The following is a 17,835-nucleotide window of genomic DNA, read 5'->3' on the forward strand; positions in this document are numbered from 1 at the left end:
TGCTGGTTCTGACACATGATTAGAAAAGGGATGTAGAGCACACCTCATGAAGGAGTACTTGTAGATTTGATACTTGCATACAAACCATGTTTTCATAAGCAAACTGAGAACCCCCCCCCCCCCCCCCCAAAAAAAAAAAGAAAAGAAAACATTTTGAGGTGTTTCACAGTGAAGCCTAGATCTAGAGTCAGATATGCTTTTTAATGTTCCATACTGACCTCAATTTGGAAATAAGTCTCCTTATGACTGCAGCATTCAGTTACAACCCAGCTGAACAGTATCAAGCCTTTCTTTTTTCTTTTAGGTGTCCCTTTTTCTCGCCTTTGTCTCACTGTCAGTTTTGCAAAGCTGTTGTTCCACTGGCCAGCCTCGGTTGCTAAGATATTTATCATGCTCTCTCCAAGCATGTTGTTTTGCCTGCATCACACTCTGAGCAGTTTAATTTTGTTAGTGTGATTGTGGTGTTTGTGAGTCTCTGTGTGTGCCTCTAAAGTTTGCAGACTCAGACAGCTAGAGTGTTTGTATCTGCAGGGGACCTTGTGGTGAGCGATATCAGGCTTGTTATTTCCTCAGTGCCTCTCCGTTGAAAACATCAGCATGCATCAGTGTTTCCCCTGCTTCTTCACATTACACATTTATAACCCAGAGTCACCCTTTGCCCCCAAGGCTTTTTTAAAAATCACTCTCCACCCTTCTTTCTGTACTCCCTGCATGCAAATGAGTGATATCTGGTTGCCTTATATAACCTTGGGCCTCCTGATCGAGACAAAAATATCAAATTTCCACATCATCTATGCGTATGGTTTGCAACAACAATTGTTTTAATACTGCGTGTAATAATTTTCCAGCTGTAGAATCTATAGGAGTCACTTGCCTAATGCAAATTTTGCACAAGAGCATGTCTGCACGCATGTGCTGAGGAACGTGATGCACATTTTGTAGGCATGATAATCAAGAGGCCAATAAAACGTCCATGCGTTTACAGAGGGCAAGGCCATTTTTTTCTGTCGTTTTTTGTTTGTAGTCAGCGGCGGATGTGGAAAATACTGTCGCTGAGGCAAGCGGCAACCCCCCCACTTCCTGTCTGCAAGAAGTTCCTTCGCTTACCATTTCCCCTATCTCTCTCTCTCTCTCTCTCTCTCTCTCTCTCTCTCTCTCTCTCTCTCTGTCTCTCTCTTTCTGTCTCTCTCAATGGAAACTTCACTAGTTCTCCCTCTCTCCCCTTGTCATCCAGCTGGTCTGGGGACAGGAGATAGGAGAGAGTGAGAAGAAGATGAGCATGTTGACTCTCAGGGAGGTTTGTGAGCAGAGAGCATTTGGCAAGCAGCACGCATCTTCATTTTCCTTATTTTTTTAAAAATGCAAACTTAAACAAATTAAGTGCAAACATAAGTACTTTTTCAAACAGCCAGAGGCAAGCATGGGAACACTTGGAAACTTGTAGCAAACCCATAGGTTGCGTTTAATAACACGGGTGTAACAATGTGCACAGTTTGTTTTGGTTTATTGCATCTCATGCTTTGGTGTAATACATAGGCCAAATTTAGCATCTATAGCTAAATTCATTATTTAACACAACAAACTGTTTATAAAACACAAGTGGAGATTTTGCTGGAAAGTGTTGGGAGATGTTTTCTTTGTACAAGTAATCTTTAATCATTTTAAGAACTCAATTAAGCTGTTTTGATGACTCAAGAGATCAGCTCAAGTTTCCCCTTACAGCTCCTGCTTTTATTTAAATTTGGGTAGGAACTTTGCCTTTAAGTTCGTGTATGTCCACAGGATCCATTATTTCCAGCCTTCCCATTGCCAGTTAATTTGCGGAGCCATCCGTGCAACGCATTTTGGTTAAGCGCCAAAGCGTTCAGTCACTCCAGTCCCCATTCCCACAAAGTTAAGATCTCTGGAAATTGCCGAGCAGCATTTGAACTGGCTGATGTTCATTTAAAGTAAAGAGATATTCAGCAGCTGTTTAAAACTTATTTTGCTGAAGTATTTTCATAAAATAGGAGTGCATGCAAGGCATTCATCCAATCAGGTTGAAGAAGACAGAGAGTACTTGATAATCATCTTGCCCAACATGCATCCAGTTTCTTAGTAATGTGTGATCCTCCCCACGAAAACACACCCCTGTGAATGCTTATCTTTAGACAGCGAATTCTGACCAGAAATGTAGGAAGGGAGAGCAAAGGGGAGCAACATGTAGTAACATGTTGCACGGGGATGGTCATCAACACATTTACTGACTGCAGTCATGGTGCCAGAACTTTCAAGACAGCTCAGGATGGAGGTTGGTGGTTTGATGTTTGGCTGTTCCAATCTGAATGCTAAAGTGTCGTTGGGCCGAGTTTCTCCACTTTGCATTCATCGACGTGTGAATGTTAGATAGAAAGCACTTAGACGTAGATAAAAGCATGACTGTGAATGAGACATGTATAAGTGCTTTGATTGTTTTAGTAGAAAAGAGCTATATAAGCGCCAGTGCATACTTAAACAATAGTGATAATTAAACCTTACTAAATATATTATGTCAAATGCGGGTTGCAGTTAGTTAAAAATACGTGCCTTTCCTAGAGGATTTATGCATTTCTTCCAGTACATATCTGGTGACTGGCAATTTGCATATAAGCATGAAACAATGTGCGGAAAACCACACACATACGAAACAGAACAAAAAACCAGAGACACCGACACTACCAGATGAATGCTTCATGTATTAATAGATCACATACAGTCATCAGAGGAGTTTCAAAGTCTGTCAAAAGTGGTCGTCATAGTGTTTAAACAATGAAGCTGTAAAGTAGGTAGGACAGTTTGCAGACCATGCTGGGTTTGCTATAAAGGGACGACAGTGTAAATAAGTGCTGTGGCAATTAGGAAGATACAAATTAATCAACTGTGTAAGTCAGGGATGTCAAACTCACTTTACACTCATTTACAGGCTCACTTTCGTCTTAAGTGGGCCGGACTACTGAAACTTCCCTTCCTATCAGAAGTTTAACTGCACATTTAATTACATTTAATGTACTTTAACTTACTCATTAATAAATTAAACTGCATGGTTTTACAACATGATAATTGATTCTTTGGGATAAAAGTGTAAACTTACAGAAAGGGTTCAGGTAGCTCGTTGCTCAAACTGTCCTGTAATTATAAAGCAGAAAGTTCTAGTTCATTCACAAAAATCGTTCTGTTTTTGTTTATTTATTTGTTTTACAGTGGACACATTTTAAAAAGCAGACATTTCTGTAGTAGATAGTGGATAACAGGGACTTTTTTGCCATTTAATTGTTAATGTATTACTTTGGTGTGATATAAATGGCCTTGGAGGTCTTTATTAGCAGGAAAGCTGGAAAAAATTCATGAAAATACAGTTGACAGTCTATACCATTCTGGCTCCTGTGCCTTATGTTTGACACCCCTGGTGTAAATGATCTGCCCTGAAAAAATGATGAAGAAAAAGCCAAACATTTTGGAGGTTAATCTGTATCTGTTATGTTCTAATTGGTTGTAATTTTTTTTATTATTTTACTGTCAGTGAGACAGTTTCACTATTTCAGGAAACAGTTAACTTATTAATTAAAAATATAATAGTTTTGTAAAGTAACTCTTTCTAAATAGCTTATAAAAAGTGATATTCATCTGTCAGCTGGTAAGTTATTGTTTCAGAAGATAATCACAGACAGAGAATGTCCAGATTTATTTACATGTTTTCTTTTTACTAGCCATGTAAAATTCAAATGTGACACTCTGCTGCACCCAATAGTGCTGAGTTACAGGATGAAGGTGCATTGCAGTAGCTTCAGCGGCTCGGCGCAGAGTGTGTGGGAGCTGCTGTTTAGGATGTTTCCTTTAGTTTATTTTAGCCCTTGTTGCAGCTTCTGTCACAATCTTTCTTTGTGTCATCCTCAAGACAAGCGTAGAGGTTTACGCAATGACGCGTTCAGACACATGTAACAACTAAAAGCAGATAAACACCAACGCGCAGGTTTATTTTGAATTTCCACGAAACCTCTCTGCATTTCCAGGATTTTGCCCTCGGACTCTCTTCCAATCACGCACACTCTGTCCGTGCCTTTGCAACCTTTGTGGGTATTTGCATGTCCAGATTATGTTTGTCCTCTGTTTTGCCAAACAAATGATCTACAAGTGTTTATCCCCACACACACACACATAGACATATATGTGTACATCTTGTGGGGGCACGAGTAGAACGAGGAGTATGCAAGCCTGAGGTGCTCGGTTTTTCGGCACAGATAGCTCAAGTTTGGGCGTGTTGCGGGAGAGCCGGACGGATAATCGTTCTCGAGGGTTTTTCCAGCTGAGTGGCACATGATTGGTCATGATGTGGTCTACATGGCTGTATTCGGTATGGAGTGTTATTTTATCAGTTGGAGCCATCTGTATTATTGCCATCATCCACCGCCGCCACAAACGGCAGCAGGTACTCTCACCTATACAGCCTCTTTTTGAGTAAAGGCTTTCTGCAGAATGCTCTCATAGCTGGACTTAGTTCATGTTTTGTGATGCTTGACAGCTCTACTCCACTTTTAAACTTTATTGTGCAATAATATACCTGCACTATCGCTGTGATAGCTGCAGGCTGAAGTTTGTTTTTAGTCTTACAGACCTCCCTCTCCTCTTCTGATGAAATTTAAATGTCTGTAGCTCGTAAATCTGCACACGGTAACCATGTCTGTTATTACTCACACTTGAGTTGCTCCAGACTTTCTCCTTCTTGCTCTCTCTCTCTTGCCCTCTACAGCTCGCAAACACAAAGCTGTCAGTGGGCAACGTGGTAGAAAGATGTCACGGAGAAAAATGCAGATCTTTGCTACTTATGAGCTGGAGCCCGACACCGCAGCTCACTCGCTAACTGGCTAAAAGTGGCGTGGGGAAAAAAGGAGATGGGGACTATCATTCTGTTTGGCGTTTGCTGGTGGTCTACAAAGTGCAGGCCACCAAGTGTGTTCCTGATTATTAATGTTTTTTTTACCCATTTTTCTGAAGTTGACAGTCTAGTCTTACTTACATATCCTGACACATGCAGAGTTCTGTTCGATGTCACCTTTAGTCTGCTTTGAATCATACTGAGGCTTTTCAATTTTTCTTTAAATTGCACAACACACTGAAATGGCTAAACCTCGCTACTAAACTTTCTGCTGCAAAAAGTCTCATCGTGCTGATGATGACTCAAGCCTTGCTGCTCTCTTCAGAGTCATTTCGGCTGACCTACACACATGTGAATGTGTGAGAGTTGTACTTTTAGTGGGAGTGAGGTTATTTCTTTTTCTTGATCCTCCACTGGTGCAGAGCAAAAACCCCTCATGTGACTCGTCGCTGCCTCGGACAGTAAGGCCAGGAGGGAGGGAGAAAGTGTGTGCGCCTGAAGTTGTGTGTGTCCGTGCATCTAACCATAGATAGTCATGCTATCAGCTGATGAATTTTCATCAGGTCGAGATTATGTGACATGGGGTTATATATCTCCTTCTATGGTCTTCTTCTCTCTTATCTTATCCTTCTCCTTACTTCTCTCGCCTTTCTCTTCTTCTCCTCTCCAGTAATTTGTTGACACAAGATTATTTCCCCCCTTCACAAGACCAGTTTGAACTCTCTTGTGTGAGAGAGGACACATCTTTACCAGTGGAACGTTTTCAGTTTTTTTGTGTTATTTCTTAAAACTAAGCATCTTATCATAGAAGGTTATTTATTTGAGAATAGGCTGTTTGTACTGCGTTTGAAGAGATGCCATAAAAACCTTTGGATTTTTTTTTTGCCGCGTCTCTCTGTTACTCTCTCGGTGTGGTACAGCCAAGCGTTGTTCAAACCCACAGAACAAGACGTGGAATTTTTCCATCTGATGTAATGCTGCAAGCATAAAAGATTGTACTCAGCCAGAGTTTGTCATTTCAGTGAGGTGCAACAGGCTGCAAGTTTAGCACATCTACTTGAGTATAAGAGGACAAGAAATGAAGAGTATTTTAGTCAAATCCATGCTCAAATGGATTTGAGAGGTTTGGTTAAGAGTGCCATTTAAAGTGACAATAACCTGTGGTTCATTTACTCGTAAAGTATTTCTTGTAGTTTCCCTTGTTTGGCCTAAACACCACTCTTTGACATGTTTCTACATGGCTACTTCTTCTGCTGAAATATGGATATTGCTGTTGAAAGGAAGACATTTTTTATCACAAAGATTAAGAGCTAGAGAAAGGGAACGATGGATATGAATCAGATCAGAGAAAACATATTTATGTTGAGAAAGCTGTGTGTGTGTGTGTGTGTGCGTGTGTGTGTGTGTGTGTGTGTGTGTGTGTGTGTGTGTGTGTGTGTCAGAGACCGAAGGCCTCATTTTGTGAATGAGTGTCCGTGTGTGTTTCTATGTGCGGCAGGAGTCCCGCAGTTCAATGTGTCCTTGCCAAGGACAGGGAGAGCCTTTGGAGAAACACTGTGTGTGTGTGTGTTTGTGTGTGTGTGTGTGTGTGTGTGTGTGTGTGTGTGTGTGTGTGTGTTTGTTACTAGGGGAAACCCCAGCCCAATCCTCCAGAGTTTAGATAAAATGTTCTAAAACACTGCAATAAAAAAGAATGACAGCGAGTGTGGGAGAACCATGCAGCTCCCCCAGGGTCAGGGATACCCGCCTGTGTGTGTGTGTGTGCGTGCGTGTGGTATGTGTGCACATATGTGATTTAAAGTCTTGTTTTTCTCACGGTCATTAAACACTGGATCACCCGAAAGGTTTAGAGGAGAACTTGCAGTACAGTCCCTCTGAGACTGAAGTAGACTGAAGTTGATGTTTTACAAAAGTTGCATAAGCAGAAGAGCAAATATTAATATTGCACTCACTCATTTTACAAACAGTGGAGTTTGGTTTAAACGGGTTGAGGTCGGAGAGCCTTGAGCTAGTGATCATGAATAGCTTAACTAAAATAAAGAACTTAGGCAGGCAGCTTTATGGTACACGAGTCATTTGTGGCAGAGCTTATGGCTGAATTCCTCCTGAATGTGAAAGCAACACATCCAAGTAAGTAATAATCAACAATGTACATGTTTGTGTTTGCAGCACAAGTCTTGGAAGAAGATTAAAAACATGGTCCACTGGTCGCCGTTTGTCATGTCCTTCAAGAAGAAATATCCATGGATCCAACTGGCAGGGCATGCAGGTAGGACACACACACACACACACACACTGAAGCCTGTTCAGCTATCTTAGTGAGGACCTTCGTTGACATAATGGTTTCCCTAGCCCCTTACCCAAACCCTAACCATTTAAAATAAATGCCTAACCATAACCTAATTGTAACCCTGACACTAAAACCACATTTTGAGCCTCAAAAAGGCCTTCAAACTTGTGACTGTTGGTTCTTACAAGTATAGTAGAATGCAGATTTCGGTCCTCACAAAGATAGCTAGACAGGAACACACACACACACAGGTTTCTCTGAATAAATACAGAACTAAAACAGCAAACTCATTGGGGGCTTGTCCATTTAAGCGTATGAAATCAGCACTTCTAGAATACAACTTTCATCAGGCATACTATTTGATTTTTTTTTATAAAATTTGGCTTCATATAGTTTTAATTTTGGGGATTCTCTTTCACACGCTGTCATACGTACTTGCTGGTGGTCAGCTGGCCAGGGTTTTTTTTGTCTCGGTGGTGGGCTCAGACGCAGTTTTTCTTAGAAAATATGTAGACAGGCAGATCTGTCTTTGTTGGAGCCGGCTCTTTGTGGTCAGGGCCCTCAGGGGACGAGTCTGTGGGAATACTTGGGAATAGAGATCGTGCACAACGTGTCATTCCTAAAACTAGGCTAGTGGAGGGGAAACGTGGGCACGCAGTAAACATCTGAAGGCTAAAATGGTAACAAAATACATGTAGCTGGTTATATTTGTGCTGATTAAGTTGTAAAAATATGCCAGCCTAAAACTGACATTTGGCAAAATCATTATCACAACAGTAGGAAGCAGCATTCTCATTCTCAGGCTTTCCCATCTCAGTTTTTTTTCTCATTAAAGGTTAAAGATTTTGATTTGGTAATTTATAAAAATTTGGTCTGGGTTGTCTGGGTTTCCTATTGCTCTTGCATCCCTGTACACTGCAGCTTTTAGGGATTGTTCCTTTTTTTTCTTTTTTCTTTGCTATTTGACAGAAGAGGCAACTTCACAAAGCCAATAATTGTTTTCTCCTCCAGTGTGAGTGGGACTTAATTGCACTCTGTCTCTACTGGAAACATCTGTAAACATCTTTTTTGAACTGCTGTCTTGTCCATTCACTTGTAAAACGAGTCACAGCTTCTACTCTCACTTGCTCCCGATGACCTACAGCAAGTTACTCAGGACTCTTTCTGCACATTTACAATGAATTTCTGTCTTTTCACAGGGAGTTTCAAGGCGGGAGCAAATGGACGGATATTAAAAGTAAGCAACCGTTTAGCGGCCCCTTAAGCAGCTCTGTGTCACTGCGCAAAAATCTGTTTAAAATCCACTCTGACTTTAAAAATCTTCATACTGAATGATCTGCAGCGCAGAGCATAAAACGCTGATTCCTTAATGGTATCTTTTAGAAACACTGTGAATGTGAGCAGCGCTGCTTGTCCCTCCTGATGAAGGACGTGCTTCGCCCCTACGTCCCTGGTTACCATGGAGACGTAGAGAAAGACGGCCAGAAATACAACCAGATGGAGGATCTGCTGGCTGAGTTTGACTACCCATGTGTGATGGACTGTAAGATGGGAGTAAGGTGAGAGAACACATTAATGCATGGTGACACAGTCATCCTTACACAACACGGCGACTGAGAGGATAAAGCGATTAATTATATTTCACGTACATAAGTAACTGTGATGGCTTTAACGCTGTGGCCTGTTTGTGAGGGTTATTTGAACCTTACATATATATCCATTAGGGCTGCTCGATTATGGCAAAAATGATAATCACGATTATTTTCACTGAAATTGAGATCACGATTATTTGACGATATTTATTTAACCCTTTAAGACCTACTATAGAACCAAGTCCACCAGAGCTTATATTATTTTTTTTACATGCTGTAGTGCCATTTGTGGGAGCATTTCAAGTTGCTATACATCAATACAACTGTTATAGCCCATATTTTAATAATATGTATGCATTAAGTCCATAGTAATTACATAAATTGCAAAAAAGTGCAATAAACTACAAAAAAAATAGAAAATCGCTTTTGTTTTGTTTACATATATTTCTACTTGGAGAAATTTAAGAGGTTTATCCCTCAAAACTTTAAATACAATAAAGTTGCAAAAAATAGTTTCCAACAACAGGAAATTTATTTTGAGTGTCTTCATAGTTTTATTTTGGAGATACACCAATTTTTATATACTGCAGGAAAAACAAAAAACAATCCTATGATGCAAATTTGCAAAGAAAACAGCATGTGCATCATTTCACTGTGGGAAGTGTTACGAACAGCTGATAGGAACGGCAAAGCATGTTTCTGGAATATTATGTTTTTGTTCCTGCAAGCGCTTTTTATGCAATTTTTGCAAAGCTATATGTGGAACGAAACCGTGACCGAGGACAAGCTGATGGCATAAGATGTAAGTACAACTCCTCTGGTTTCATATGCAAAACAAATTATTGCGCTAGCTTACACAGTTCAGGTTCTACAGGGATTTAAAAATAGTTACGCAAAACGGAGCGTGCTGCTCTGACCGGCTTTAAAGGGTTAACAATGACTTTAAAAAATAATATAAAATAGTGTGCAACACCACTGAAGTTTTTTTTTTTAAACTCTCTTTTCAACCAACGGCAGTCACTCTCCAAATAACTTCTGCTTAGCTTTCCGAGCTTCCCTCGGGTCCTCTTAATCAGCGGTCTCCAAACTTTTTTGCGCCACGGACCAGTTTATGCCCAACAATATTTTCACGGACCGGCCTTTAAGGTGTCGCGGATAAATGAGGGAGGGGCTAATAATCGGCTCAGTCATTTTTAATGATCGTTGAAAGCCCAGATCGTAATCGTGATTAAAATTCGATTAATTGAGCAGCCCTAATATCCATCCATATATATCTAAACTGTATCAGTTTAGAGATTATAAATGGTTAATGTTGTAGCAGTTATTATAACCTTTATACTTACAAAATAACAACTGTATTAGGTTGTAACACCATCAGAAATATCTGTAATGCTCCCTTTTTGTACACAAAGTCTGATCAGTTGGTTTAATTTTACCATTTCTCTTCCTTTTTTATTTTTCGATAGATTTGGCTAACCATGGTTGTTTTTATATAAATGAGATCATTTCAATTAAAGAGCTCCTGTTTCTTCACAAAAAGGGCTAACATGTCAATGATTCTTGCACATGTCAAGTGTTTATAACCCTTGGAAAGTAAAATGACAGATAAGGCTGATGAAAAATAAGATATCAGCTGTAAATTTTGCTGCAAATATCTGTGAGGAAAACTCCTTCCAAACAGCTGTGTCATGTTATTTGGAAACAGATCATCCTCCTCCTCTCTTTTTTGCCGCCTACCTCTCATCTCTTGCCTACCTATCTCCTCCTCTTCCTTTCACCACTCATCACCTGTGCGGTGTTTTTTTTTTTTGTGCTTCAGGACCTACCTTGAGGAAGAGCTGACCAAGGCTCGCAAGAAACCCTCTCCAAGACCTGACATGTATCAGAAAATGATTGAAGTTGATCCTGCTGCACCTACAATTGAGGAAAATGACAAGAAGGCAGTGACCAAACCCAGATACATGCAGTGGAGAGAGACTATTAGCTCAACAGCAACCCTGGGATTTAGGATAGAGGGGGTCAAGGTAAGACTGTGTGTGGGTGTGCGTGGGTGTGCGGGTGAGACTGGGGGGGGGGGGGGCTTCCTTCCCTCTTTTCTTCCAGTTCTCTGTGTGTTTCTATTTTAGGATCTTGTGTGCGTCTATCTCCCAGGGTCATGATCTAACTTCCTGTTTGACCAGAAACTTCCTCTCAAGTATATGTTTGTGCATGAATGCCTTTGTTGCACATACGGCCTGTCTGTGACAGCTTTATAGGCCTCAGCATCTGGAAGTGACATTGTATGAGCTCAAACACACACACACACACACGCGCACACACACACACACTCACACAAATCTTTGTCTCATTGAGGGATGTGGCTATATAAGGACATTCACAGCCTCCCGGTGGTCTGTTGCCATGACTCTAAGGGTTATCCCCCAGAAACAGAAATGTGTGTGTGTGTGTGTGTGTGTGTGTGTGTGTGTGTGTGTGTGTGTGTGTGTGTGTGTGTGTGTGTGTGTGTGTGTGTGCGCTAGAAGTACTGCATCTGACTGCGCTTCACTGCCTCTCTTTGCAAATGGGAATGTGTCTGTGTCAACTTGTCTCTATTAAATATGTGAAAATGGGATAATTAGGTATAATGTACGTGTGTGTGTGTGTGTGTGTGTGTGTGTGTGTGTGTGTGTGTGTGTGTGTGTGTGTGTGTGTGTGTGTGTGTGTGTGTGTGTGTGTGTGTCTGTGCGCGTGTGTGTGTGTTTTCTGTACCCAGACTTGAACAGTAAAGGGAAAAGAAGTTTTGTCTCTAAATAGTATCTTGTTGCCTGGCAGCAAGCAAAATAAGAAAAAGCTAATTTATTCCTAACTTAACAAACTGGTTGATCTTCTTCTACAGACTTTACTACTACAAAAACTGAACAAAAATGTTTGACGTGTGCATTTCTCCTTTGCGGCTCTCAGTTCATGTGCAGAATTCTTAAACTGGCAGTCAGAACTGCAGCTTGTATGTGACTACATAAAGGTAAAGGGTGTAATAGCTGACACAATTATTTAATCGGTCGACCAACAGAAAATTAGCGCGTGGCAGTTTTTTAGATGTCTTTTTTTTTTTTAGCTTGCAACAAACCACATCGCCACCTTCCACTCCCCCCAATGCTGCTGCCCCCAGAAAAGACTATTTTTAAATAGAAGCTTGTGTTTTAGCCTATGACTTTCAAAACTTTCAAAAACCCGCAAATGGCAGTTAAAAAGCAACTTAAATGGAAAGAGCACAAATTATCTAAGTAGTTGGTTTACCCATCAGGTTTCATATGCAGTGACATAAAAGTACATACTGAAAGTGAAGCTTACCCTCAGAAATATTCACACACAAAATGCTGACTTTAAGTAACTGGATTACATTTAATTTTCCATCGGTACAGTGTAAAATTTTATGTTTAATGTAATCTGTTCAAATTCATTTTACTTAATTGGTATACATTGAATTTACACTTTGATTTTATATATTTTTGTTACTTTTTGTTACCTGTAACAGTAACTGGATGACTGTTACAGGTCATTTGTCACATGTTCATGAGAGTGTGTGGATTTAGAATTAACTGAAACATTATTTGTTGCTGTATTGTTTGTCAAACAACTCCAGAAATTACGCTAAGAGGGTTTTTCTCCAAAGACTCAAAGACCTTTTGCTACTTTAAGGTTAAGCCTCTATAAATATCCCACTGCTTCCTTTCCTCCGCAAATTGTTTGCTCTGCTTTTCTTGTCCATCCTTTCTTCCGTCCCCCCCTTTCATCCCTTTCTTTCATCTCCTGTGCGCCTTTCTTCCCTTCAGTACGTCTAGTTCAGTATTGGATAGAAAAGTCATCTTAAACAGTTTATCTTGTATTTTCCCCAAAGGTTTTTTGTCATATGCTATTGATGCTAATAAAACTAATGTCGAACTTTCTCATTAAGCCAGTTTTCATGCTAACCCTCTCCTCTGCAGAAGGAGGACGGGACGGTGAACAGAGATTTTAAGAAGACAAAGACGAGAGAACAAGTTACGGCGGCCTTTCACGACTTTGTAAAAGGAAACAAGGATATACTGGTGAGTGTGTTTGTCTGGTTTACTGAATGTGCGTCAGTGGCCTTGAATACTGTTTAATTACCACATGGGTAATACTCACACACTCACGCATCACTGCAGAGGGCATAACATTGACTTACATTCATTTCCTGGAATCTTACCAAAACCATAACCACAATGTAAACCTAACCTTAAACCAAGCAGTAAAACACATAACCAGCCCGAGCATTTTTTAATTCAAGACTAGAGGTTACATAGAAATGTGTGCACAATACCCACAACAGCTTACTAAACAATTAAAAGCAGGTATTAGACTGTACATCGCTCCATATTCTGCACTTCTTCCCACTTTGTTTCGATATATAACTGAATCAGAATAGCTGAAGCGATATCGAAGTGTATTTTGTATTGCACTTTTTTTCGTTTCTTTCCTAAATGTACTTCTGTATATTGTTTACATCATTGAAATAAACTGAACACATACAAACACAGCTCAGATCTGCCAGATAAAAAATACTAACGGTTTGTTGGAACGTGCCATTAAAGCTTGTTTTTTTTTTGTTGTTCTGTTTTTCAGAATATCTATCTGTCCCGGCTGCAGGAAATAAGAGCCACTCTGGAGATCTCCCCATTCTTCAAAACTCATGAGGTAAGGGCACACTAGTTAGTTTATTTGTATACATTTTTTCATATACAAATATGTGAGTTCTGAGTGCATATACATTTATTTATGGTGTTTTCTATTGCCTGCACCGTGTATTTGTTTATTCTGTAAGGAATTTTATGATCAAAAAGCAAGAAATTCTGAACAAAATGTACTAACATGTACTAACTAACATAATAAAGCTGTAAACAGGTTGGGTTTGTCACACTCAATTTGTGTAAATGTCCAAGTTCAGACATGTTCACATGTCACGTAGCTCATACTTTCAGATTGGCTATACTCCAGTCCTGTATTTGATTTTACGTTCAATCTTAGCTTGAATTGAATTATTAAGGAAACATGACTGCTCACTCTCTCACACACACACACACCCAAATTCAAATATAAATACTAGCTGACATGAAGGACACTGATGTCACAAAACAGGAAGTGAGATTTCTAAAAGACGTAAACAAACACGTAGGGTGTTAATAAAAGAAGAAACTTGTTTACATTTATTTATTTCCTGTATTCTCATCTCATTCATCTCTGTGCCTCTCTGTGTGTTTGCCAGGTCATCGGCAGTTCCTTGTTGTTCGTTCATGACCGTAACGGACGGGCCAAAGTCTGGATGATTGACTTTGGGAAAACCACACCTCTCCCCGAGGGGAAGGAACTGACCCACCGAGCTTCCTGGGTGGAGGGGAACAGAGAAGACGGCTACCTTTTTGGACTCGATAGTTTGCTGGATATCATTTCATCCATGGTGAACTTATAAAGCTTAGGAGATTTCCTTTAATCAAGACGGGACACACAACCACTTCAACTCATTCGTCAGTCCTCGGGGGAACACTTCTGGGGACCTCCTCAAGAACTCTTTCACAGACACTTGTTCTCATGTTGGAAACACAATTATTAAAAAACCAAAACATGGCCGAATCCATACATAACCTTCAGAACGTCAAAAGTTTAGTCTTCTATTTTGTTGTCTTCGCCTTCTTAAGAGGTCTTAATAGTGCATTTGACAGAAAAAGCACAAGTGGAACTCATGACATTAACAACGTCTCAGTTCCTCATAAACCAGAAAACACGGTATCATTAACGTTCTTTGTTGCACCTGAGGTTTTCTGCTAAACGTTACTATGTAAAAGATTGAATTTTATATTTACAAAGGCCCCTAAAACATTTTTTAACTAAATTAATTCTCAGTTTTTAAAGAATTATGGATCTATCTATCAATTTAATTTTTTTAGAGGTGATTTTCCATATCTCTGTGCTCTGAACGAATTCCCCTTAAAGGGCGGCATTAGTTACATGCTACTTTCTCTTCCAGTACTTCCAGACTGGACAAGAGCACAGAGAAAATTCTTATGCCCTAAATCTTTCTGGCTTTGTTCCTTTAAATTGTGGTTATTGCTACAAGAATTTATATAAATATATGATAAAGAGGGTTATCCTTTTGTGTGAGGAATGTGAGGAATTTAAAAATGTCTGACATTGACGCCCCCTGGTGAAGGTTTTAATTTTTTTTCCCCAGTTATTTGAAAGATGCTGTAATCACATAATAACTGTAGTGGCTTTAAAAATGTCCACATTTCACCTTTAAAGCCTTGATTTGGCTGTAGTTTAAGATAAATTGCTTTTCGTCTTAACACAGTTAAGGTCACTCTCACAGGATTTTCTTTTTACACGTTTGACCACAACTTCATCACATTGCCATTCCTTTGAAAATATTCCCTTCATTACACTTTCAAGTAGTAGGAATTACATAGTTAAGAGTGTTTTTACTCATCAGATCACAGTTTTAAAATGTGTGGAAAGAATAGTAGTACTTTTATCTGCTTCACTCTTCAGAATTACCCGTTACACACGAAGCCTTAGAGAGGATTTAGATCATGTAGGCTGCTCGCATAAGTTTCAGTGGCAGCCTTGCCAGTTATTGCTGGATTATCCACAATAATCCGGCAATAACAGGCAATCAGGTGGAGCTAAACAATTCATCTCACAGCAGAAAGTAATGCGACGGAGGATATTGTTTCATATGTAACATAACTTTAGTTCATTTGACTTCAGTGGCCAAACACTTATCAGCCTTCTCACTCTGTACAGTAAGATTTATTTTGTTTGATGTAGTTTTAACTTTTTTCCATTTTTTTTTATTGTAACATTATTTTAGTTGACTCCTGTTGAACACTTAACAGCCATGAACAATCTTATTTAAGCTATATAGTGCCTTAATATTACAAATCCAAGTCAGACGAGTGAAAATCTGTTCTTTTTAAGCGTTGTTTGCTCTTAGTCTTAAATGTGGGCTTCTGTGCTTTAGCCTCTCACGAGTGCATGTTTATTATCCCTTTGAAAGGTTTGTTCTTAAGTTGTAGCTTGTTCTGTTTCTATTTAAATCTTTGTTTTAAATCAATGGATACCATGACATTTTGAAATTTATGACTGTTTTTGGGTTTTGTCCTCAAGCTTGTGTTGCATTATGAGTAAAACTCAAACTGTAGGGCAGACTGCTGACATTGTTGACAACCTATATTTGAACTTGAAAAAGGTTTATAGTATCTGACTAAGTGAGCCATGTCCTCCTGAGGGGGAATACCGTCATACCAGATGAGGACGAAAGAGAAAAATGTCTTATAATGTAACACATTCATGATGAAAAGTAATACTTAAACAGTTTCTGTAATGTACCATGAATTTAAAATGCCATGGTTTTCGGTTAAAGTTTGCAGTGAAAGTAGATGAGGAAAGAGACTACAATCCTAATGCAGTGCCTTCTTAAAGAAATAGTTGGGCATGTGGGGAAATGTTGTTATGTAGTTGAGGAAGAGATGGACACCACTCTCTGTTTGTGTGCTAAATGTGAAAATGTCTACCAGCAGTTGGCTAGTGTAGCTTAGCAAAAAAACTAGAAATAGGGGAAAATGTTCCTTGGTTAAACAATCAAGATTAAGATAAAACTTGTGTGTTTGTCAGTTTTAGATGTTGCCGTTTTTGCACAGGGATGAGACGAGCTGTTCTTTTTCCTTTTGCTAAGCTAAGCTAACTAGCTGCCAAAAGGGCCAGCAACTATTCCTTTAAGACCATCTAAACTATTGCTTTTGCTCCCCTTTGTGCACCTACAGTCATTTGTAAGTAGGCATCCTATTGTTCTGGCTTTGCCGGCTTCTGTATTTATTTGGGTTGTTCCTTTGAAAAATGAATTTTTTGGTGAAAGAACAATGTGTTCATGTGTGATTTCTATTAATCTTTGTAAGCCTATCTATCTATCTATCTATCTATCTATCTATCTATCGTGACTGATTGGGGTGAGGGGAGGGAGACAGGTCAAAAGACACTTTCTCTATCTGCCTATCTATGGCATGGGTTGGTATGTAAGCTGACAGCACAAGGATAGTTTTTCCTGTGGCCCATCCTCAGGAAGCCAACAGCGACCTCAAGCTGCAGCTTCTCTTTGACCACATTAATTGTTGTGTTTGCATGAGGGTAATTTGCCATTCAAATCACACCTGTCCACAACAGCAGCCACGTCTGGAGTTGGTGGGAAAGAAAGGCAATGATTCATGGGACCTTCTGAACAGAGATGTTGATGAGGTTGATGTGGGGTTCCCCCCCCTTCCACTTTTATTAAGGTTAGGGGTGAAAAAGACAAGCCTCTGTGAGTCTTCTTTTTTCAATTCTTTCAAAACTTCTGGGACATCAAATTCTTTCCTTGCATTTGTTGTGTATCTGTGTCATAAAATCTGGCTTGAGTTTCACAGCAAGCTTATTTCCCATATTCCGCACTGGAATGCAAGGTGGAATATTTAATTTGTCTACATCCTGGTCTCATATATCATATGTTCACTATAGAGGACAAGTGAATTTATTGAGTCTAGAAAGTGATTACAACTTATAAAACCTTTAGTCACACGAGCTGTGTAGCTCTGCGGTGCCCTCTGCTGTCCCAATATCGAAACTGCAGGGGAAACAATAACATCCCTGTAATTGAAAAAGAAACGTGCGTGTACATGTTTTTGTTTGGGTTTGTGTCGTTATTGTTGTTTTGAGTAAAGACTGCTTCGAAGTTATTTTCTTCTGCTAGACATTTCAATGTAATGGTCCAATCAGAACATTTTTTATTTAATTAAACATGGCCGCTCCAGTAAGGTACCGTCCTCTTACCAACAGTAGAGGGAAGCACAGGCCCATTTCACCATCGAGGGCTGTATTTTTGTTTATATAGCTGACACCTTTGTGGAATTAGTCTTTTATCCACGCCGCCACCCCGCCTTGTAAAAGTTAAACTTGTTATCAGTAAACTCAGCTACAAATCAGGCGGTGGTCACATCTAACCGTCACTTTGTTTTTCTCCGTGATAAACCAATCAG

At 39.7% G+C, this 17,835-nt stretch overlaps 1 protein-coding gene across 1 annotated transcript in view; it reads left to right on the top strand.

The window, feature by feature from the left end:
- Positions 1-16,684, top strand: part of itpkb (inositol-trisphosphate 3-kinase B) — a 30,009-nt gene extending 13,325 nt beyond the window's left edge. The window contains exons 6-12 of the mRNA XM_026194834.2: positions 7,061-7,160; positions 8,381-8,418; positions 8,565-8,740; positions 10,593-10,797; positions 12,739-12,840; positions 13,397-13,468; positions 14,037-16,684. Coding sequence (XP_026050619.1) covers positions 7,061-7,160; positions 8,381-8,418; positions 8,565-8,740; positions 10,593-10,797; positions 12,739-12,840; positions 13,397-13,468; positions 14,037-14,240 — 897 coding nt within the window. The 3' untranslated portion in view covers positions 14,241-16,684. The remainder of the gene's footprint in view (positions 1-7,060; positions 7,161-8,380; positions 8,419-8,564; positions 8,741-10,592; positions 10,798-12,738; positions 12,841-13,396; positions 13,469-14,036) is intronic.
- The last annotated feature ends 1,151 nt before the right edge of the window (positions 16,685-17,835 follow it).

Source organism: Astatotilapia calliptera, chromosome 15, assembly GCF_964374335.1.
Source record: "Astatotilapia calliptera chromosome 15, fAstCal68.1, whole genome shotgun sequence".
NCBI lineage: Eukaryota > Metazoa > Chordata > Actinopteri > Cichliformes > Cichlidae > Astatotilapia > Astatotilapia calliptera.